The sequence below is a fragment of the Melopsittacus undulatus genome, chromosome 1 (genome assembly GCF_012275295.1).
Source record: "Melopsittacus undulatus isolate bMelUnd1 chromosome 1, bMelUnd1.mat.Z, whole genome shotgun sequence".
Lineage (NCBI taxonomy): Eukaryota > Metazoa > Chordata > Aves > Psittaciformes > Psittaculidae > Melopsittacus > Melopsittacus undulatus.
In genome coordinates, this window is record NC_047527.1 from 42,063,522 (window position 1) to 42,088,488 (window position 24,967).

A 24,967-nucleotide genomic window follows, 5' to 3' on the forward strand; every position below is an offset into this window, starting at 1 on the left:
AGTACTTCCAATATGTAGTAATTTTTCCCTGAAGACTGTGTTGAAATGGCATTCTTTATAACTTTTCATTACTGACAAAACTCATATTGGTAGAGTGGTTTTGGTATGAGAAATTTTCTCATAAACAATTTAAAAATTCAGCCTTACAACTGGTAATTTGACAGTATTAGATACCTATACTTATTTGTATAGGTACAGAGATATGCATGTATGCGTGTATGTATCTCAGCAGAAAATTCAGATATAAAAGCATTTAAAATCTTCAAATCAATGTCAACAAAACTTTTCCTTCATTCAGGTCACATTTCAATCCACTCTCTGTAAAAAGCTGGTTTGAGAGGAGATCAAGGAAACAAAAGTCTTGCTGTGAACTTTAACTACCAAGGCTGACCTGGCTGAATCTGAGGGCTTCTTCTCAGACAAGAGTTTAAAAGAGGATTTGGAAGATCTCCCCATAATGTGCTCTGATATCTTACATCCATAGTATGGACAGAAGAAACACAAATATGGAACTGACAGTAGGCAATTGTCAGAATAAAGGTTTAAGTTGGTTTCAAAAGGCTTTGAAAGAGGTGGAAAGGTCGAGGACAACCTTTAAATAGCTCTACACAATGTTCTGTCACTTCTGCTCAATGCTCAACACTCAAACTTAGGAAGTTGCTTTCCCTTGGACACCAATAGGAAATGTGTATAACTCAGTCATAACTTTGAAAGTTGGTCTGATAGTTTTATTCCATTAACTAAGTGTAAAAAATTAAAAACTGAGAGTTCCATACACTGAACTCACACTTTGGTCACCAGAAGCCCTGGACAGAAAACATCATACAGCCTTGTTTGAATATTTAGGTGTCTTTTTCAAACAGGACAAGATAGAAACTGACATGGAGTGACAAATCAAATCTGTTAGGTTTTCAGCACCATTGAAAAATTCCCTTACATCATATATAGAATATTAGAACAATAAAAAAAGAGAATAAAAAGAGACTGTAAAATCATTAAATTCCCATGGTCCTCTCCTTGTAACTTTTGCTTTATAAACTAAGACAACTACTCTTTGCATGGAGTTGTGAAGCACTAAGTGACAGCAGAAGCTGAACAAAGCAAGCTGTAAATAACTGTTCAAAAAGGGGAGTAGCCTACAAACATCTGTCACTTATAAAATGCCTTTCTCCTGCAGAAAAGTTTGCAGACATGCCTTTCCTCCTTCCTGGATAACTGGAAACCAAATAACTTCTGCCTCTAGTACACTGATAATAGTAACTCTGCTGTACTTGACTGCATGCTCCTGATTTGGTCAATAACCCTATAAAATCTCCACAGAGTCCTTCTGCAAAAGCTGACAGGGTTCACTGTGGGAATCAGAGGAACAGAACCATAGCAGACACAATTAGCCATTAGAATAAAATTAAAATCCCAGTCAGTTTCTAAATGCATGTGGTCTGACCAAGGAAACCAAGCTTGGGAACAGCAAAATATTTTGGCCCTTGGAAAGACTGATTGCACACACTCAGGGATCTTATTTACATCAAACACTCTAAAATGTAATTAACCACTTTACTGTTGTTGGCCTTTATAAAATCTGGTTTATGATACAGTTCAAAATTAAATCTTCAATTATGCTACCTTCTTCCCTCTCCTATCTGAGAGCAGCATTAACAACCATGTAAAGGAGAAGAATGTAGTTCAGTTTCATTAGCTAAGCTCAAGAGAAGTCCTTGAGAAGGATGACTGGAATTTAATTATTTGATTCTGTCTCATTTTTGTCTTCTGAAGTTTCCTTTCTGTTCTTTCCCCCACTCCGGACAAAGCATCCAGTAAACCGAATAAAATAAAGGTAAGAGCTCCTGCATCCTTACCCAGAGCTGAAACTTAGGGAAGGCATCCTGTTTATATGCTTTCATGTAAATTACTGTGCATATCAACATTCTTCATCCATGTGGCCCCAGCAAAATTATTCTGGTTGGAGAGAGATCATCTGTCCAGTCTACATCCCTGCCATTCCTTATATTTGGAAAGCTTAGATGGTGTGCCTGTGTGTGTGTGGATGAGGTGGGGGATTGTGGATTGTAGCTGATGTTAGCTTTTGTTCCCATTACTAACTTTTAAGAGATTCCATGACAGTGTGTGCTAAAATTTTCCTTTCAAGCCTTTTATATTTCACTGGCAGAGGGCTCTGCCCTACCACTGACCTACAGCAATAAACCAGCATACAGCATGTCAGTCAAGCTACTGTAACTGTCAGTATGAGATCATGCAAGGCATCTTCTTGTGTTCAAATGTATGATAAACTGCATCACCTTAAAGCAGATATGGATAGAGAAACATAGTTCAGCTGATAACAGCTTGCTTGTTCAGCCAATGCACCTTGACTGTCTGAGACAACACCGACAACATTGCCCTACTTAAATTTATACCATCTTACTTTCTTCTTCCTACGTATAGAATTTGGCACTTGTAGTGAGGGCAAGAAAACTGGGTATTTAAGTTCCACATCTTTATGAAGTGAATGAGGTAGCCTAGGAAATTAATATGGAAGCAATACACAGTGATGAAGAATGAGTTTCCATGTGGGAGAGGAGTCAGTGACTTCATGCAAAAGTAGTGATGAAAGAAGGTAGCAGTACCTAAGCGACAGATGCAGTGAATGTTGCACCTGCACAGTGCTGCCTCTGACATCTCAGTCTATACCCTTTCAAGCTCCATTAGACAAGAACACTGATATGGCAAGAGCTGATGTCCTTGGCAGGAGTTTAGAAACTGCTTACTGCTCCTGAACTAATATAAGAGGGGCTGAAAACTGATCCCTCGTTGCTTTACCACACTAGTCTGTGCTGAACTTTCAGCTTCAGATCACTATCAGAGAACAGTACAAATTGCCAGAGCCCTCAAAGCAAACTGCTTCTATAAAGTATATGGTCACGTTCATTATTAGCAATAAGGCAGTGAAAAAAAGGCCATTTAAAAATCTTTTCCTATTATACCCTGACTTACAGCACATTGTCCATATTGGCTGTGTATAAGATCTGGCCCTAATAACTTTCCTTAAAGAAATTTAGAAACATGCATCATAAACAGCATGGTGGAATATATATGGCCTTTCCAAATATTTAATATATAACATCACAGGAAAACTATGATTTATACATTTATGCTAGCAGCAGTCTCTAGCAAGTATATACAAAACTTAATCCTGCATGAGAAACATCTTTAAAATTACATATTGATTTCAAAGCACATTTTCTGTAGGACTTCCAACATAAATAGTTTTTAATTTATCTGGCCTAAATAAGGCTACTGGCAGGTTTTTTGTTGAAAATGTTTTTGTTTACTTTTTTTCCCTATTTGTGGTTTTCCTTGTCATGTATGTAATTTCTAAAACTTTTTCCATGTTCTGCTCTGGAGGAGATTTATTCATTATTTCAGGCAATTTTAAATAGTCTTCGTTAGTTTTCAATACATCACTATGTATTTTTTATGCTTCTTTTTTTTTTATTTCCCCTGCCTTGCAGTAATAAAATAATTTGGTTAGCTTTGCTTATTCTAGCTTCACATTAGTAGGAAGATTTCAACAGATATCCCAGAATAGGCTAGTCCATAAACCAGTGGAAGAAAGGGAAACAAAAGTAATACATTTTCTATGAAAGGTGGCCTCAAGTTTTTAGTGCCTGCTTTGGCCAGTATATTCTAAAATTAATAAAACCTCTGCAATTTAGTTTTAAGCCCTGAATTTTATTTCTACCATCAAGAATATGATATCAGTAAGGAGAATGGGCTGCAGAAAATGCCTTAAATATGCATGTAGTCCACTCCAGATGAGTATCAACACTTTTGGATGCTTATCTTAACTGAGGCTAACCCCTGATCAGTTGGAGATATGCTTCTCACTGCTTTATAATTGTAAGTATAATAATAAAATGCGAAATTGATCAGAGGTAGAAGACGGCAATGGTAATGAACACAAGAGGTAGGAATATGTGTCAGAATTACACAAAGGATCTTTTTTAAACGGTCCAGCCACTCATTCTGTGGAGGTGCTGCTAGCACAATTTAAAAGCACTTTTATTGTAAAATACTGAAATGCAGCCCAGATACACAGGGATGTGTTCAGCTTGTCATTCAGAGCTTATTCTATCAGTTACCAACATTTTCCTATTCAGAGGATAGCAAGTCCAGTCCTGCACATCAATTTTACACTCCAACTCAAAGAACAGCAGGAAAATGCTGAATTTGGCCTTAATCTGCATGTTCTTTGGTTTGCCAGGTATTTGCCAGGTAAGTATTTGGCTATAGCATTCTTTGAAAGTAATTTTCTTTCAGAGAATTTCCTTGTTTCATACAGTCTGATTAATTCCATATGTAAATTAGACATTTGGAGAATATATATTTATATAAATATGTATATATATGAGCTTCTTACTGAACTAAGGTACTTTCTTAGATCAAAACTTCCTATTTTCTGACACTTTCAAGAAACAATTTTTGATGTCTGAATTGCCAATGAGCATACAATACTGAGACTAGATTATATCATTGCAGTTGAGACCAAGAGAGTAGATAACATAAAACTGAAAATTACTGTAAGACCATGCGTGTTTTTTAAAATTTAATTAATCTATTACATTACACTTTCACAGGCACTCTAAATTGCCAGTAACTTTCCATCTTGTGATCTGGGGATTAAATTATGAGTGAAAGCTACATTTAAGAAAAATTCCACAAACCCAAGAGATTAGAAATCCCAGGACACCCATTTGACAGCATTTATAAACAAAGGAAATCATCAGCCTAGAGTGAAAGGTGTAAATTAGAAAACAGCATAAAGGTCAGTAGAAACAGTCCAAAATAGTAAATAACAAGATCTATGAAATAAAGTCACATGGAAGTAAAAATACTGCTTAAAAATATAACACTTATTCTATGGCAGGCAAAAAAAAACCCAAAACAACAATACAGGATGGATGTTGAAATAGAGGCAACTCGACCTCTGAAAAACAGAATGTATCAAATTTTGAAGTGCGTGAAGTTTACAAGATCATTCGCAGGATACATAAAGCAGAGGACAAACAGTTTACCAATTCAAACTAATCCCTCAAAGAAACAATGGACAGTACTAGAGAGACAGAGTAATAGATAATAAGCATTAAAATGAATGGGGTACTTATTAAATTAAGCAAGTTTGAAGTTGTATTAGGTAAAAAAAGCCAAGCTAAGAGAAGTAAAGGATGAGATTTCAAAAGTTAGGAAGTAAGAAAAGTTAGAAAGCTGCACATGCAGCATATTCATAAAGTATATAGAAAATTTCAGCTTAAAAAGAGAGAGAGAGAAAGAAAGAAAAGAAAGAAAGAAAGAAAGAAAGAGAAAAAGAAAGAAAGAAAAAAAGAAAGAAAGAAAGAAAGAAAGAAAGAAAGAAAGAAAGAAAGAAAGAAAGAAAGAAAGAAAAAGAAAGAAAGAAAGAAAGAAAAAGAAAGAAAGAAAGAAAGAAAGAAAGAAAGAAAGAAAGAAAGAAAGAAAGAAAGAAAGAAAGAAAGAAAGAAAGAAAGAAAGAAAGAAAGAAAGAAAGAAAGAAAGAAAGAAAGAAAGAAAGAAAGAAAGAAAGAAAAAGAAAGAAAAGTGTCTGAAGGGAGAATGTTCTCATGCATTATAACAATTCCAAGTCTTCACTTTCATCAGAAGGGTACTTTCACAGCAGAGGACAGTATTATGGCAGAGACTGAGAGACTTTTCGGAATACAGAAGGTCAAATGAGTACGGGAGAGCGTTTAAAGAACCCAGTGACTATTCATGCTCTTGTAAAGTTCAGAAAGCTCAGGATAAAGGCTGAAAGAGGAGCCAGATAGTCTTAAAAGTTCAGAAATTGTTGAGTAAGAACAAGAACCAGCACAATGGATACATTTGCTGATCAGTGAGGGAAAAGAGCATGGAAGCCAGAATAATTAATTATAAAATAATGCAAATTTTCCCACGACTAGCAAGCAGACAAGCCACATGAAAAAATTAACTACAACTTTCCTGTCATCAGATACCAGGTATTTTCCCTGTGGGTGCTGTCTGTGTCTCTGTGAGCATTCTGTGTGTCAGTATGTGATATGCGTTAGTCATGTACATAAGTACATACGTATATAAGCACACATACATGTAGTGTGTATGTGTGTTTTGTATGCGTGTGTCTACTGGGGATATATTTTCACCCTCACTACTGGTTGGACCTGGGGCATGGAGCTGCAGAAGCTTCCCTTCTCGGGCTTTCAGAGTCAGCTCAGTATTATTTCGCCAAACGAAAACCAAAGTAGATGATTCTTTTCAATGATAGTGTTGAGGTTTCAGCTAAAAATTACACTATATCTAAGCATAAGGCTGCTGATGATTTATTTAGACATGGGCATTTGATGAAAGTAGGTTGAAAGTCTATATTTTATTAACTTTGATTAGATTGGGAGGAAAGATGTAGATCAGTTTCCAGAATTTCTTGGAAGTGACAGCACTGACTGTGGCAGAAGACTTATTTTACAAAAAGCAGATAAACTAGGGTTGAATCCACTGCATTTAAGTTTATTAATCTAAAAGTGAAAGGATCTTCTTTTGGATCTCCAAGCCACAGAACTTTCTTAGGATGGGTGGAGTCATCCTCTCCTTTCCTTGTCTATCATGGAAAGTCCAACAAAGCAGCTGATTTTTAATGAGCTAAATTTGAAATCAATGCCCCCATTAGAAATCAGATACAGAATAAAACAGATCTCTCAATTAACTTACTGTACTGTACTGTAAAGCCTAAGACAGAACTCATATGCTAGGTCATCTTTCTGTGGCTGTTCTTGTCATCACTGCTGCTTGGCACAGAGGTGAGTTAATTGCCACTAAATAATTTATACTAGTGTATAGTTTAAATAATGTCATAAAAATACAATGAAAATAATATATATCTGCCTCTTCATCAATAAATATATTCATAAATAAATGACATATTAAAAAAATCAACACACCTTTAACAATGTGTTTTAACTTTTGGTCAGGCCATTGGACTAGATGATCATTAAAAGTCCCTTCCAACTGAAAATGTTCTCTTCTAAAACCCAAACCAAATCTCAAAACTGGCAAAAATGCTTTTTTCAAGGCAAATAATCTGGGATATACTTTGTTATAGAATTTAGACTGGGCATGAATCTTCTAAGGTATTAAAGACTGATACATAGCATCCTGGAAACCCATCATTGCATTCTTTCCCAAAGGTAAACTTAACTGTCATATTATGTTTTGACCCTACTACTGCTCTCAGAATATTGTAATGATTTAATATTCTTTAGCCTGTTTATCTTCTGTTCCCCCTAATTTAAACCAAAGGAATCTCAGATCGAAATTGGCTTTAAATTGCAATTAGTTCTTGGTTCTAGTGCTGTTCCCATCCCTCCACTTCCTTTTTTTTTTTTCATGGGATCATGGTAACACTTACAGATATGCCATTTTTCTTGCCCTTAGACATAACTTCCTAAACATTGTTTGCAATTTTCATTGTACACGCCTGACATTTTAATCACAATACTGCACTAACATCATTGTGCAATTTGGTGTAAACAGTTCTCACTGTGTCTCAATTGCTGATGTGAAACTGCATTACATTGTTCACAGACAATCATTGAGTAAATAAGGTGCTCTTTTTAATGTACATCTCATTTACTTCAAGGCAAAGTTTGTGGAAGGGAGAAAGAAGTACTTTGCACTGATATTGTGAAACTATACTTATTTTAAGCAAAAATAACCCTCTTACTTAATCAAATCAGAATGGAATTGCTTTTAATATTGGTCATCTTTCCCTCTCTTCCTAGTCAACTTTATCCTTTTCAGTGCCAGACAGATTTCTGACTCCATTGATGTTTTCAGATATAAACACTGTATGAAGAGCAAAGATCACACAAAACATAACTACCTGTACCTACATTGTGCCTACAGAGGCAAATTGTAATGGGCAGAGGTGAGGGCTAGGGATGAATACACCTGGGCAAATTCTTTCATCTTCTACTACAAAGTCTGTCTGCCACCATAAAGTGATCAGCTGAATAACTTGTACCTGATTATATAACTCCTCTCATTTCAGAAAAAAGGGAAGGAAAAAGGGATTTTGCATATAAAAAGGATTAAAAGTTCATGGAATTTTATTCTACTATTGTTCAAAAAGAAAAACATCTGATCTTACCTCTTCACAGGCAGTCCTGAAATCCATGTGCTATGACACAGCAAGTGATATTTGTCTAAAATGGAGAGAAAGATTTCATTAGAATGAAAAAGATATTGCAAAACATAAAAGTTACCTGTCTGAGCTGAGAGACTACACTTGTCTTTGTTACGTCCAGTTATAGTCATTGCTTAAAAAGAGAAATGATCAAAGTTGCAACAGGATTAGAAAGTGTGAGGCATTAGAAGTTGCTCCCATTTCTTACAAAGTACACAACCTGATTTCATAGAATATAATAAAAGGAATGCTTATGTTCCCACAACCTTCTCCTCTCCACAGGGCATTCAAACTTACTTTTCCTACTTCAAGTATAATTTTTTTTTGGCTGCTTTTATTTTTTGTCCCCCCCCAACAAAAATATTAAGAGTATACTGGAAAGTAACAGAAATTGAGACAATTAAATGTTGCTTTTCAGAATATGATTTCTTTTCTAAAAGATTGTTGGATTTTTTTCCTCCCCTAATTAAAAACCATCATGCATCAATAACTTTTGTCTCACATTTTATTAATATACTTAATTTCTCCAAATGAGTCAGTGTCATTTAAGTGTGCCCACTTTGCAGAAATATTTATGAGTTAAAAAAACAAATGGTAGAAAATCAAGAATATGTGTGAATGCTGGCAAAATGTCACACCAAATCCTGTGATTATTACTTTGCCTGGCCTTTACCAAAAGTCTATTCATCTCCGTTCACACTTATGCATGCATTTATTAATGGGATAAAGCCACTGGAACAGGCTCTTATCAGAGGATAATAACAGTGTCCTGCTGTTGGTTCTGCAACAGAAACGCTCATATATCAGCCAATAACATTGCCAGTAAACACTTCTGGGCAAAAGAGTAATTGCATTCAGTGGCTAGCGAATTGAAACCTGTATTAAAATCATCCCCATCAAGCATTTTACTACTATTCTGTGTTAATTATGTGTTCACAATTTTTTGCATAAATATAGTATTAAAAGCTCACACAAAAAATGCCCCATTAGCCTAAGCTTAAAACAAAATGTAAAAACTATTACTACTATTTTGTACTATTTGTACAAAAATGTAGGTCTTAATACTAAAACATCTTAATTTGTTTTGCTGCTGTGGATGCAGTTTCATTAAACCCAAGCACACATATACACATGAAGTTAATGTTCTGTATTTACTGAGATTTTCTTGGTTCACAGTCTGTGCTCTGTGCTAGCAGAGCTAGCCTAGATTAGATAGGTTACAAAGCAGGAATTTAAAATGGATCCATCATCATTCCTTCATTTATCAGCTTCACAAGTGCACCAAGATGCAATAAAGAACTATTCCTGTAATTCTGCTCTCAAGGTGCTCATAAAAAACAAGGTTGCTACTACAGTCTTGAAGATTTTCCCTCTGGTGCGATAGTCTTTGTGCAATGAAGTATGTTTCCTTGTAATTTTTATGAACTCTGTTTCCAGGTGCTGTGTAAACTCTGGTGGGAAAGAAACTTTAATCACCTTAACGAAATGTCCTCTGAGGGCTTTTTAGCCTTGTGGGAATATAAAAGTATGAATCTTTAAAATATAAACTGAAGTACTGCACAGTGTCCTCCTTTCTCGGGCCCTGGTTATGTCAGGTCAGAATTCCTAGTGCCGTTAAAAGTGTTTTCATTTACGTTACGTTCGGCCTTTTATTAATAAAGTTCTACAAAGCTTGGTTTGGGCAACTTTGGTTCCACAGTCAATGACAATTCCTCTTTAGTTCTTTCATAGCTACTCTTTGATCTATACTATATCTAATCCAGGTAATTTCTACAACCCAGTATTACTCCATTTTCTCGATTTTCTTTCTGTTGTTTTTATTTATTGCAAATTTATTTACTTATTTTGGAAATATTTGTATTACCACATAGAAGAATAGTCAAGAACAACTAGGCTTCACAGGATTATAGCCAGTTGTACACACAGGTCACAGTCTAAAATTGTTTCTAATTCTGCTCAGATAACAATTTAGCAATCTTGGAAGTATGAAGGTTCACACGAATACAAAATTCTTTGTTAAAAAAAAAAAACCTTTAAACCCTCTTTTTTATCCTTTAAAAACCACCAAAAATAGGTAAAATAAAGCATATAACAAATACTCTACTGACAGCCATCTCCTACCTAAATAACTTGTCTGGTTTTCACAGAAAGTTTTTTCACAGTTTTCCCTGGGAAAGCTTGTTATAAGCAATTTTTCATTGTCTGTAACAACAGCTTTTAGTATTAAAAATATTGTCTAAAATGTAAACCTTGGACAACATAATTCTCAACAAAAAATCACACTCAGGCATTCAGCAACTCAGTTACTAATCTTTGCAGTATAGCTGACTCTGCTTCTGTATTCCTGTTTCCTACCGATATTGTCTGCAGCTGCACACAGAGAACTTAAGCCCATTATCAATATTCTTTTTCTGACTATCAGCAATTTTATAACATTTGATATTTTAGACACAGCATACAGATGGTTTGCTTTCAAAGTGCATTACCTCATAAATCAGCTCAGAAACATCACTGTTTCCAGCATTTACATACCAAATAAACACTCTAGATGATTAAGTTACAGGAATACGTATCATGAATCATGCAGAAATTCTGTGATCTTATGCTGGTAAAATGCCCCAAGGATAGTAACTATCTCCTCCTGTAACACATGAAAAAAGGGTAGAAAATCTAAACCTAAGTAATTCTGAAAATAAAACATTTGTAAAATGATAAACTGTGAAAGACACTGCTGACAGATATCCCTGATCAGCCTCTGGCTAACCTATGCAAGCCCCTTATCTCCAAACCACCACCACTTTCACCTGAGGAACTTTCCAGCTCTCCTAGGAGCCTTCTTCAGTCTCATGTAGACAGTCCACTGGTTACCAGCTAAAAGCCCTCTTCAGATGCAGCATTCTTTTTTCATATACCTGTATATTATTTTATTTTATTGTCTTCCTTTGCCCTTAGGTGTCTTTGGGACCAGAAAGTGAGAAGGGAATTGCCTGTGGCTTTGAAGGGAGGAGGTGCAGAGGAAACAGCAACGTCAGGACAGACAAGGTGTGCAAGCACAGGGGAAGGCCAGAGCAGCATGCAAAGAGAAAAAATGGCTCCAGTGAGGCTTCCTCTGAAAGTGTTGGGAACCATTGCAACCAAGATATGTAAACAAGCAAGCTCAGGAAAGTTACTTTCCTTTGACTTGACTCACAAGCTGCACTTCCTCCAAAACTTATTTAGTTCATCTCTGCTGATAGATGAAAAGGATGTAACATAGACAGATTGATAACAGAAACTGACACTTCTTTGGCAGAACAAGCAGCTGTTCAATACTGCAAAAAAATTTACTGAGCAATATTATTATGGCATTTGTGTTCTGAAGGGAAATCAATGGCTAAAATAAAAGAGTAAGTTTAAGTATATGGCAGCCCTCAGAGACAAAGCTTCATTCAGGACAATGCACTGAGTACTTGAGCTATGCTTTGGTCTTCTTATAATAAATCAGGTCATATTCAAGTGGTATAATAGATGGAATTTCACAAACTCCAGTATACTTAATAAAATAAGATAGCAAACAAAAAAACAAAACAAAAAAAAACCCCAAAAAATTCATGTGCACAAAACAGTAATAAGAGACACTTTGCAAAGTGTTGGGAATACGACAAGCCAAACAAAATGCTATTGAAGCAACAGCAGGAATACAGTAGGAATAGTAGGAAACAGTACATTCTCAAGGTTATTGATACAAAGTAAGACAACAATACTGTATGCAAGTTCATGTAAAAATGACCTATTATGTAATGCAGTTCAATTCAGCATATGGTAACACTGCAGCTTCTATACTTCTTACTTGCCAGAGACAGATCACAATAAATTTGTATTGTCTGAGAACTGTCTCAATTGGTAACTGGGTAATGGACTAAAACCCTGTTTCAGAGGCACAGATATGAGATCTGCAACTAATTGTAATTGAGTTCACTACTAAACTTCATGTTTGCTTTTTCAAGTCATTCTTTTGCCTCCATTTTTACCAAGATCTTTAATGCTCTACATTTTGGAGAAGTCTGAAGGAAGAAATATCTGTCATTTTTGTGTGTGTTAGGAAATGCAACATACACATTTGTAACTCTGCAGGGGCTGTTTGTTTTTTGGGTATTTTAGCAATAATTAAGAAACAAACAAAACCCAAACCCAAAACCAACCAACCAAACAAAACAAAACAAACAAAAAACTAAAACAAAACAAAAACAAAACCCCAAAACATTTATATTGTAAATAGGAAAAGTAGGCTTAGAAATTATCCTTAGGTGTACCATAGCTGGTCCTTTGTGCTTTAAGGAAAAGAAAAATATGTTGCAGAAAAATGAGGCATTGCTCTAAATGCAAATTCCATGAAGGCATATTCATTCCATCTGGCTTGTCAGAGTGTTTAGTACTGGAAGAGTAGTCAGAGGCATGCAGACAGCACAGTAAATCAAAGGAACAGTTTAGATTAATAAAACTCTATTCAGTTACTGGTTTCAGAAGAGCTGAATTATATTTCATTTGAACACTGAGTTACTTATGTTCAGTTAACATAATGATTTTTAATAATTTATGATAGTAACACACTGAACTCATCTGGTGAAAAATTTCTGAGTGAGTTGGAGCAGTCTCTAGATCCAAATACAGCCTCATACTTCCCTTATACAGTCAATACATGAAGGGACATCTATATATACATTTCACAGAATTACAGCTTTAATAAACTAATTTAAGTTGAAAGATGCTTATAGAGCTGGTGGCCCCTAAGCTGCACATACTTTAATCTATCTTATAATTCAAGGACTGAGATGAACTTTGAACTCAACAAAGCTGTGCACTTCTGCAGCAGTGAGGAAAATAATCACCTGACAAACCTTTTTAACAAAATGTCCAGATCTTGGCAAAGCTGATGCTTCAAAAGAATTGAAACTGCAATTAGTAGCTGACAAGGTTTTTGATGTTTCATTCATTTTACCTTGGTTAAAACAAGAATTATATTTACCTAACAATCACAATTTATTCTGTTAGTTACAAGCATTTCTAATCTGCAAGTCCAATTAAGAATTCACTGTATAAACATTTTTTTTTACAAGAATCAGTGAGCCACAAGGCAGTATTAACTGAATGAATGTATCTTGGGCTTCTGTTTGTTTGTCTGGTACTCTTTGGGTTAACAACTATCTAGTGCCCCCCAGGACAAACACCCCCAAATTGAGCTAACGAATAATCCAGTCTGTTCCAGCTTGGCAAAAACACACTGATGGAAATAGCAAAATAAAAAAGAACAATGCAATATTCAGTCTTTAAGAGGGGAAAATGCAGTGTTACAGGTGGATCGTCTGAATATGGGAAGGTCAAATGCCAGTGATCTGGCAGTGCATGTCTTTATGTGGAATGTTCTATGGCAAAATGGAACAAAAAAGTTTGGCTTTGGGTCAAAGTCTGGAATGTTGCTAGAAAAAAAAAAAATCTTGTGTCTTGCTTTTCCAGTGTTATCTTTTAGTGATTCACTAGACATGTCTAAATATAATTTTGTACTTAATTCCAAATGGAGGTAGTGCAGATGTCAGAGCCCAAGCAGGGACTAAATGTCTCTTCATTCTTAACTGCTCTGGAGGATGCATGAACCGTGTCATGATTTAGACTATGTCTCAGGTTTGCCTGAAAGTGTCTTGTATCAAAGATGAACAGAAGTTCTTTTCTGATTATTTGGCACTGCAGTACAGTTCTTCTCTCCATTATCTCTCAACACAGAACTTCCTTATAAAAGAGATACTGACATTTCTCTGCCAAGGCAATTGTTTCCCAGTCAAATATGAATTTCATGCCTCTGGCATTATGCTGAATGCTAACAGTTTGGAAAGAGACCTTCCACATCATGTTGCATCTTTTGATTAAACTTAAATTTTTTAAAAATCCCAAACAATATTGTACCAATCTGCTACAGGAGGTTACAAAATAAACTAATAGTTGTAAACACTCCGGACACTTTAATTTGGGAATTGCTTAGATATTAAAGTGAGCTAAAGACAGGAATGCTTCTACTTCTTCAAATGCTGAGCATGCTTTTCTAAATTAACATGCAGGTAAGATAATACTTAATGGCAAGGTCAGTTTAATGTAAATTTCGTCTTTGTCATACTTCCAACTTTGAACATTGGCCCAAGGGGGTCAATATTGGGATTGTTCAACATCTTGGACATGGACAGTGGGACTGAGTGCAGCCTCAGCAGGTTTGTTACCAACATGGTGTGTAATGTGGTTGACATGCTGAAGGGAAGCAATGCTATTCAGAAGGACCTGGACTGGCTCTAGAGTTGAGCCAGTGCAAACATCATGAAGTTCAACAAAGCCAAGTGTAGCCGAGTCAGGACAACCCCAAACACAAATACAGGCTGGGTGGAGACTGTCTTTAAAGCAGTCCTGAGAAGGACTTGGAAGCAGGCACCAGTCGAGGAGAAACTCAACAGGACCCAGCAATGTGTGCTTGCAGTCCAGAAAACCAATAATTTCCTGGCTGCATCAAAAGAAGCATGGCCAGCAGGTCAAGGGAGGAGATTTTCCTCTTCTATTCTGCTCTTCCACCTGGAGTAATGCTATCAGCTGTAGGGCCCCCAATGCAAGAGGCATGTGGACCTGCTCAAGCAAGTCCAGAGGAGGGCCACACAGATGATCAGAGGGCTGGAGCACATCTCTAGTGAAGAGAAGCTGGGAGAGCTGGGCTTGTTCAATCTGGAGGAGAAAAATTTCAAGAGAGGCCTTATAATAGTCTTCCAGTACCTAAAGGAAGACTACAGGAAATCTGGAGAGGCACTTTTTACAAGGGCATGTAATGTGATAGGGCAAGGGGGAATGGTTTTTGAAGTGACCAAGGGGGCATTTAGATTAGACATAAGGAAGAACTTCTTTATGATGAGGGTAGTGATACACTGGCACAGGTTGCCCAGAGAAGCTGTGGCTGCTCCATCCCTAGCAATGCTCAAGGCCAGGTTGGACGGGGCTTTGAGCAACTTGATCTAGTAGAAGATGTCACTTCTGCCCATGGCAGAAGGGTTGGAACTGGATGATCTATAAGGTTCTTTCCAACCCAAACCTTTTTATGACTCTATGATTTAGTCAACAGACAATATAATAAAAAACACATTTAACCATGTAAAGTCCAGAGAAACTAGACTTCAGAATCACGTGGTAACAACTAAACTTAATTTATATATGCATAGTCATAAAAGTTTCTAAAATTTTCCTATGTGACCAGAACAGTATGGATTAATGCAAACTAAAATAAATTGATTGACAAATAGGCAAGTGCAAAAAATCAGCATGACCATTAAACGAAATAAGCATACAAAATATTTCTGAGTTTTAGATATCCACAGACTAAGAAAATGTATACAACATATATAATAAAGGAGTGTTAAAACACACTTAGTGAAATTGTTTGGCTAAATGTATTTCTTTAGGAAATGGATTCCACTATCAGAAAACTCAGCCACACAATCATTACTAATCCTAGGTCTTTCATTTCAGATTTAGACTAAAAAACTAAACATGAATGCAATACCAGCACATAATCTATATTTCCACACTGCTACCAGAACTTTCCCTCAATTTCTGTAGGCAAGTGTATCCTTATTGACTTAAAAAAAAAATTTAAATTAACTGCTGTTGATACTTGTGCATGCCATGTTCACTGAGCAGTGTTTGTTTTTATGCTTAAAATAATCAAAATAATAATATAAAGTTAACAACAAAAATTAAACCAAGATTAAATAAAGAAGGGACATGACATTAGACTTAATACAGAAGATGTTCATTGGATTAAATGAATAAGAACATGTTTTTCTTCCAATTTGCAAGTGTATATAGCAGCACATATTTCCATTTTGTTATTTGACTGAAATGTTTCCCGTATACCAAGGAAAATGTAAACTAGGATTTTTCAATTGATATGACACCATTTCTGTTCATATGCTGGTTTGAATCAGAAACTTGATAGAGCTTGAACTAACAAGATAAGCATAACTGAAAGAAATGACAAAGTCTAATCTGAGAGAAATTCAGAAGTTTCATTAACTTCAATGAAAACAAAATGACAAGTCATTTTAAATTGCCCCAAGACATAAAAAAAATCCTAGTTTCATTTGAAAATTCATAACTAAACCAATATTTGAATTTGACCTTCCTTTACTGTTTATTTCCTTACTATTTTATCATTTGTTTCTGTGAAATTATTCATATTATTAAAAAGAACATTCCTAGTCTACACTCACAAAACCAAAACACTGTTATATTTAATACATTATGTAACACAATGTAATACATTTGTAATTAGTTTGAAATAGAGCAGTGGAAGTGTTTTAAATGTTTTCATATTATGTCCATAGGTGTGAACATTTAAAGTCGGCTAAGGCATCTCTGTGCTGTAGATGAGCTGTTTATTGTGTCATCCTTTAATGTCACTAATTTTCTTCATGGCTTTTTTTTTTTCTTCCTTTTCTAAAATATTAATTTATGGATTTTCCATAAATTATCAAGTTAATCACAAAAATGAATACATTGAAAAATTAATTTATAAAAGTATTTAAATTAATGTTATCAAGTAACCATTTAATAGCTTTAGACTAAACTGCAAGATAGCTCCTACTACTAGGTCCTGTGATCAACAGCAACTTTCCTGCTAAGAAGAATCCTTATGACAAGAAGCATTCACACACTTCCAGTGGTCACCATTAAAAACCATGCATTTGTTTGTGATCCCTGTGACTGCATAACTATGGCAGAGAACACCCTTATTGCAGTTGCCACTAAAGTGTTGCCTTATCTTCAAAGTCACTTCTAAAGTTTACCATTAAACACTAATTTTCCTCAGGTTAAGTTAAAAAAAAATAAAAATAATCAATTTTAAATAGTTGCCAGTGAGGGAAGAAGGAATAATTCTGTGCTTTAACTGGGAAATTCTAGCCATCAGAGATATACCATGATCACGGTTTCCATGGCCTTCACCACATTTATGTTTTTTCAAAGCAAATACTTCTATACAGAAGAATTCAGTACTTACAGAAAACAAACACCAACAAGTTGGCTCGAAATTAATCAACATAATTAGATCTTCCACTTGAGATTTTATATGATTGCAGCAAAAGCCTCTTTAACTTCTCTGGAATCCAAAAAGTGGGAATTTGTAGCAGTACTGCTGTAATATCATCAAGTCAGGTTTATTTATTGTCAAACTGTTCCTCCAGTAGTACATTGTCAAAATGCATAAACAGAGAACTTGAGATATGCAAAATATGCCACACAGGAAAACAGCACTTAAAGTACTGTAAAATTAAAAATAAACAAAGTTAAGTAGCCAGTGAGAAACAATGCTAATCAGAAAATATCCCTATGAGAGCAGCATCCCTCACTGAAAATCTGTATGGAACTGAACTGGACTTGTTTGGTGAAATGTTCATCTTAGGTGTCCATACAGCCTTTCTTACTGGTTATTAATCCTGCCATAGGGGTGTAGTAATAAATTGCTAAGAAACACCAACTACAGCCTGCTCCACTTTTAAAAACTGAGGTTTATTCAGGCTAATGATACCCTAATGATACCCAGGTAGGGCAGGTGTGGGTGGGCAGCTATAGGTGCCATCTCTATTTAATCAATCACTGTGTGGAATTACCCATTTTGGTCATGTTCTTTTCTACATAATTGTCTACTGCTCAGTTTAGATTTTACTTAGTGCATTCTTGAGCTCACTGAGAGCCAGGATGTCAAAACCTGAAACTCATGAGGAATTTTTCTTTGTCTGTAAAAGTCTTGGACATGCTCACAATGCAATATAATACGGGTGGGGCTAATATCAGTAACTCCTATGATTGTGTTTCACACTCCACTAAATGCAGGTGAGAGTCACTAAATGTAGATGAGAGAAGATAATGAGAAAATTGAAGTGTACAGTCAAGCAGACTGGAAGATGCTGAAAGTCATGTTGAAAAAGTGTTACCAGTAATAGAATGAGAAGAATGTTTAATGGAATCTGAAACTTGGTAGATCAGCAGAGAGGAGATAGGGTAGGCCAAGCTGAGGAAGGGCTTGGGTGACGAGCAAGTAGAGGGATGAGGAAGAAAGAGACAGCCTTGAGGAGAGTGAACATGAAGGTCTGTAACCACCACAGAGCACTGGCCCCCAGGGAAATGTACCCCAAAATAAGACCAAAATGCCACAGGTGTAGTCGCATACCCCCTTTTTATTATAAAGAATATTAAATTAAGCAATGTCAGCAAATATAATGTCTATACTGTTAAGCTATTAAGTACAGATTTAGCCTGTGCCAACTAGTACTCTCCAAAACAACAGACTGCATGATTCAGTAGTTAGTACAAGGATTATTCTCAATAGACTGTTATCTTACAGCCACCTGACTTCAGAGGACAGGGCAGTTGAATACCAGGGATGTAGGCTGTCTTATGCAGCTACCCTCAAAGCCAGAAGCCATTTTAATCGATAATGATAAACGTAAACTAGGAACTTTATCTTTTGGAAACTCACAAGAAGTGCCAGAACACTGCAGTTAGAGCTCAAATGACAGCTCTAAAGTTTCCAAGATTACCTGTGAGAGTACCAGAAGATAGCTCATTATGGGTTACCTTTTTTGTTTGTTTTTTTTTTTTTTTCAAGTAGGTTCCAGTGGAAAATTTAGATAGTGATTGTGCAACTGAAACTAAGTCGTAGTGTATACACAAAAGGATGATGGGTTCAGTTTGCATAGCTATGCTAAATTCAAGTATTTTCTAACTTTTTAATTTACCTGAAAGATTTTAAACATATGTCTTCATATCAAAGGGGACACAAGTTTAAATAATTTTACTGATGTCTCCAAAACCCACAAATATAGTGATGTACATCTATATTGGTACACTGAACAATACCAAAGACATCTGCACTTCACACACAGTCACTGAAGTAGGAGTTTTGCTCATCTTTTTTACTTTCCACGACTCTCAGTCAAGAGAGAAGGGGAGAATATAGAGTTGAGGTCACAATTCCTTTACTCACTTTAAAATCTATTTTGAGGAATAGAAAGATTATAAAGACTCCATCCTATCCCTGTGGGTATATGGAACTAGAGGGAGGTACTGGGTTCTTTTTCAGCACACTTTTTCCCTAGGGTAATGAAAGTAGGAAACAAAATTCTCAAACTATCCACAAAGTTTGTGTGTTAATAAACGTAACATACTGCCAGTCTGAGAAGACTGATGTAAAAAACATAAAAAAGCATAAAAAGGGGAGAGAAAAACATTAGAGAAGAGGGAAGAGATTGTTTATAAGAAGGGCAGTGAAAGTAAAGTGGAACATGTTTTTTAAAGAGTCATTTGTATTTCCCCATTACATATTATTTTTTAAAACTGTATGCAAAAGTCAACTTGATCAAATCCATATATACTAAGATAAATTGTTTGGTTTTTTTCACCAAGTATTTCATATTCTAACTATGACGGGTAAGCTGAAGGGAAAGTATTTTAGGTATATGAAAAACCCAACTTTAAATTTTGTTGTTTTTTTCTTTCCATCCTCTACCCTCTCAAGGTTAAACTTGGAGAAAGAAAAGTCATGTAAACCTTAGGAATAAGGTGAGAAAGCAGTACTGTTGAGAAGAGAGGGTCAGAGATACATTAAGAGATACTTTCCTTACATCTGCAGTCAAATGATTATGGCAACTATGTTGTACTTTAAAAAGTCTTTTCATGAGATTATCAAAACTATCAGAGTTCATTGCTTGTGACATGCCTATTGAAAACAAATTACTGAAGTGCAGCTTTGTGTACCAAGGCAAAACTGCTTAAAAACATTCTTTATCATTTTAGAAATATTCAATTGAGAGATATGTAAAGAAAACAACCTCTGTACAGAAGTCCAGTGATACACTGAATTAAAGCAGTTTAAGCAAATGTTAGCACAACACACTGATGCAGGAAATTAATATGGGTGTTGTGGGGCTGTGCAAAATGCTTGAGGATCTGGGATTTGGCAAACCTGTCACAAAGGAATGATTAAGGCAGGAAGCTCAGCTAAATTAAGACCATGCAGCAGAACAAAATACATGACTATTTTTAGAAACTGTTGACGTCCACGTAGCCCAGGGAAAAAACTGGTCTCCAACTTTCAGTGTAAGTGACAGCAATGCCATCAGGGCAAGCTACAAGGACATAGTGAGAGTAAACGGCAGACAAGTTAAATCTGAGACATGTACAGGACAATGTGAAATGATGGCACAGCAGAAGTTCTGGAAAATTCATGTCAAGAATTCTGCTACTCAGAATCCCCAAAGTATGCTCTTTTGCCAGCTAATGAACAAGCCAAAGTGTAAGTTAGACTAGGAAATCTTGATTATTACATAAAAAAACCAATGTATAAGTACTGATAAATGTATAAATACTGGGTCAGAGCAATCCCAGGCACAGCTATAGGTTGGGCAAAAAGGAAATTCAGTGCAGCCCTGCGGAGAAGGACTTGGGGGTGTTAGTCAATGAGAAAATGAACATCAGCCAGCAGTGTGTGCTTACAGCCCAGAAAGCCAACCGTATCCTGGGCTGCATCAGGAGGAGCGTGACCAGCAGGTCAAAGGAGGAGATCCTGCCCCTCTACTCTGCTCTCGTGAGACCTCACTTGGAGTATTGTGCGCAGTTCTGGTGTCCTCAACATAAAAAGGACATGGAACTGTTAGAACAAGTCCAGAGGAGGGCCATGAGGATGATCAGGGGACTGGAGCACCTCCCATATGAAGACAGGCTGAGAAAGTTGGGTCTGTTCAGCCTGGAGAAGAGAAGGCTGCATGGACACCTCATAGCAGCCTGCCAGTATCTGAAGGGAGCCTACAGGGATGCTGGGGAGGGGTTATTCATTAGGGACTGCAGTGATAGGACAAGGGGTAATGGGTTGAAACTTTAAAAACAGAGGTTTAGACTAGATATAAGGAAGAAATTCTTTACTGTGAGGGTGGTGAGGTATTGTAATGTGTTGCCCAGGGAGGTAGTGAATGATCCATCCTTGGCAGTGTTCATGACCAGGTTGGATGAAGCCTTGGGTGATATGGTTTAGTGTGAGGTGTCCCTGCCCATGGCAGGGGGGTTGGAACTAGATGATCTTGAGGTCCTTTCCAATCCTAACTATTCTATGATTCTATGATATTGAGTGGGAATCCTTTATGATGGCTCTAGCTTTAGGAGTGTTGTTCTATAGTTGCCTGTGATACTTGATCATATTTAAAAAGAATTCTTGATAAAACATAATTGACTGAGCCTGATTTAAAAAATTAGTGAAAACTAGAATGCTAAGGAAGGTTTTCACTCTTTGGGAAAGGCTTCTCCTTTGAAAATTGCAATTCCTTTATTGAGCTAATGATACTACCTCTCATAATGATAGCACAGTTTCCACATTCTTGCATTTCTCATGGTTTTAACAGCCATAAGTACCTGTTTAAAACAATGGTTCACTCAATGAGAAATATTTCGGTTTCTTTAAAACAGTTTTCTTCTTTATTTTCCCTCCCTAAAAATAGCAGCAGTTTTAACAATCATTAACAGTCAACCTATAAAATATCATGAGAGTTTGGAAGTATTGCCATGAGAATTTGTAAGCTACCACTTGAACATGAGCACAGAATCATAGAATAGATTCATCAGATTTTCCAGAATCATAGCATGATTCTGGAAAGATCATAAGAACTGACAAGTAGTGAATATACAATGAGTCCACATTTCTTTTGGATTCTTACAATCACGTTGTGAAAGAAACTGAAGAAAGAGGACACATCTCTTAAGAACACAGGAGTAAAAACCTCCATTACTTAATTTTATTTTGAGATGACATGTTAGTAGATCAAAAGCTTAAAAAAAAGCCTGTCCTTATTATATGCAGTCTCATTGTCTTCTACTACCTCCTCTGACTTTTAAAAGAGACTTAGAGAAAATCAATTGATATCAATCAATCAATCTGTTGCCATTAACTTTCAGTATAATGTAGGAGAAAACAGTAAGTACCACCTTCTTGATAGTGGTAGTGTTATGTATAAGATTTTTAAGAGGACCCTAGAACAGCAGTGAACCCCTCAAAATGATTTAATATTTGCCAACCAAATGAACGTTTTTGTTCTCCTTCATGGAAACAGAGCAGAAAGACAAAGCTTATATTTTAAGACATTCCCCAACAGACTGCTGGAGTGTATGTGCTCTCTTAGGCTGCCAAATTACGCTTACCAAGAGTGTACTGCTTGTCTTCAGAGGAGACAAAGACAATGTCTGTGGTCTGCTTTTATGGGAACTTTTCATATGAGTGCCTCATAGCAGCCTTCCAATATCTGAAGGCGGCCTACAGGGATGCTGGGGAGGGACTATTCATTAGGGACTGCAGTGATAGGACAACGGGTAACGGCTTGAAACTTAAACAGCAGAGGTTTAGACTGGATATAAAGAAGAAATTATTTACTGTTAGGGTACTGGAATGGGTTGCCCAGGGAGGTAGTGAATGCTCCATCCTTGGTAGTGTTCAAGGCCAGGTTGGATGAAGCTTTGGGTGATATGCTTTAGTGTGAGGTGTCCCTGCCAATGGCATGGGGGTTGGAACTAGATGATCTTGAGGTCCTTTCCAACCGTAACTATTCTATAATTCTATGATTACTCCAATAAAAATAACAGCAGCAGTGCACACAGTATAGTGCCACGCATGGTCAAAGAACTATCCCATCATTACAAATTCTAAGTAAGAGGCTAAATGTAAGTCTTTTGCTGAAAAGAGTTCTAGCACCATGGGATTTTTCACTCTTTTTCAGTATTTTTGACAAAACTGAGCTGTGTTAGTAATTCCTCTTTCCCTGTACTAGTTTGCTGTAAACCTTCAAGATACCAACCTTGCAGCAGACAATACAAAAACACATTTTCTTACAAAATTATCAGATCACCTTCACTGCATATGACTATCTCCTACCACTCCTTCCAAGAAGCCTGCTCTGACATGGCTTCTGATCAAGTTTATACATTTCCTAGGGAAGCAGCTGTGGCATCCCCCAGATATGTCAACGCAACACCAGCTCTGCACAGCATTAGGCAAGGAAGGTCATGGTTAGGCAAAAACACAGGACAAAAAGATACAGCTTCTGTTCTGATATCTCTTTCCATGTGTAACAGCTTCTCAAGCTTTTAATGGAGGCTTAGAATCAGGTTATAGAGAATAAGAACATAGGCTGGTTATTCACCACTTGGACTTTCAAATTATTTACATGGCAAAACTCTTTTCTTTTACTTTTTCCTCAAAGCTTGTAACCAACTTTTTCATTTGCCTCACAAATTTCAAGTCTCTTGTTCAGAAACCTACAAAACTGGAATAAATAACAAGAGTATAATATATCTGTTCATTTAGATACTTTCCCAGAAACTGTATGGTGTAGGCCCATTCCTTGTTCTGTATTCTGGAGATAATGAGATCTCAGATTTGGAAGACTTACCAGGCCATGTCTGTGGCTTTTGTTCCCATCTTCTAATATTCATCGCTGTTTAACTATGTAACTCTGCCATTAGGGGAAATTTGGATAACAGTTTGTTCAATGCCTGCTGTAAACAAGCAGAAGTGAACTGGATATATGGATTTTTCTTATGTCTTTCCGAAGCTGTGATATTCCACTTCAAAATCTTCTTTGCACTGTAACTGACAACATAGGATTCATGACTGTCCCTTTCACTTCTAACCTTTCTGCTTATGACATCTTTCCACCTCCACAACCGGCCAATATTATCCTTATTATTCTTTTAAAAATTTTATGACTCACTGCTTCTCTTTTTACAAGTTACATTAAGTCTTGGTCTCAATTTCTGCTGGATTTCCTCTTAAACTCAAATTCTGACTATTTATGACTGAAAGCTATGCAAAACTGATTGCAGTGTACTTATCAAGGTTTAAGAGCATCCAATCTAAGATTGTAGTATTAGAAATACCTTACAGTACACAAATATTCAAAAGCTTGAGCTGAAAGAGTGTTGCAATATTCCAGCTTCAAGTCCTACAGTTTTCTCTTTCCTAAGTTTTTAAGATGAAGTATCACATTTATAAACTTTTGGGTAATTACAGGTCATTTAATCTTGTACACACAAAGAGCTTCCTAAACATGTAATTTTTTTCTTCTCCCTTTTAATATTCCAGATACAAGAATCGTCTGCCAAAATCAGAAGGGAATTCAAAACCAGAAAACAGTGACACTGGAATCGGAGTATCTTTCCCAAATGTTAATTAAAAAAAATAAAAATTAAAAAAAAAATGTATATATATAAACTTATATACATGCAGAGCAATGCAACCTAACTTTGACCAAGTCTAAGTGGAAAGAACCTAGAGAACTGCCCCGTAAAATGCTGAAAAGTTCTGTTTCAGAGGAGAAGGGAAAATCGTAAGATATGATACATTGCAGTCTGCTGTGTAAATTCATAAAAAGAACATATTTCTCAATATGCAACTCATTTGATGGATGAGCTGTGTCCAGGATGAAACCTACTGCTCATAGACTATTTTTTTATTATTATGACATCATAACTTAAATGTGCAATCAGCTTATATTACCTCTATTAGAATTCAGGCAGTTCTCCAAATTCTTCATTTTTACAACCTTGCTTTGAAAAGAATGCACAATAAACCTGATAATGCTTTGTAGGTATTTGTAGCTATCTGTCCTTCACCTATTATACTGACAAATGATGCAGTAAGCT

General features: G+C 36.2%; 1 protein-coding gene across 1 annotated transcript in view; it reads right to left on the reverse strand.

Annotated features, from left to right (window-relative positions):
* The window catches only part of SNTG1 (syntrophin gamma 1), a 306,725-nt gene that overhangs the window by 136,878 nt on the left and 144,880 nt on the right, over positions 1 to 24,967 (reverse strand). Inside the window, exon 2 of the mRNA XM_005152553.3 lies at positions 8,189 to 8,243. Coding sequence (XP_005152610.1) covers positions 8,189 to 8,215 — 27 coding nt within the window. The 5' untranslated portion in view covers positions 8,216 to 8,243. The remainder of the gene's footprint in view (positions 1 to 8,188; positions 8,244 to 24,967) is intronic.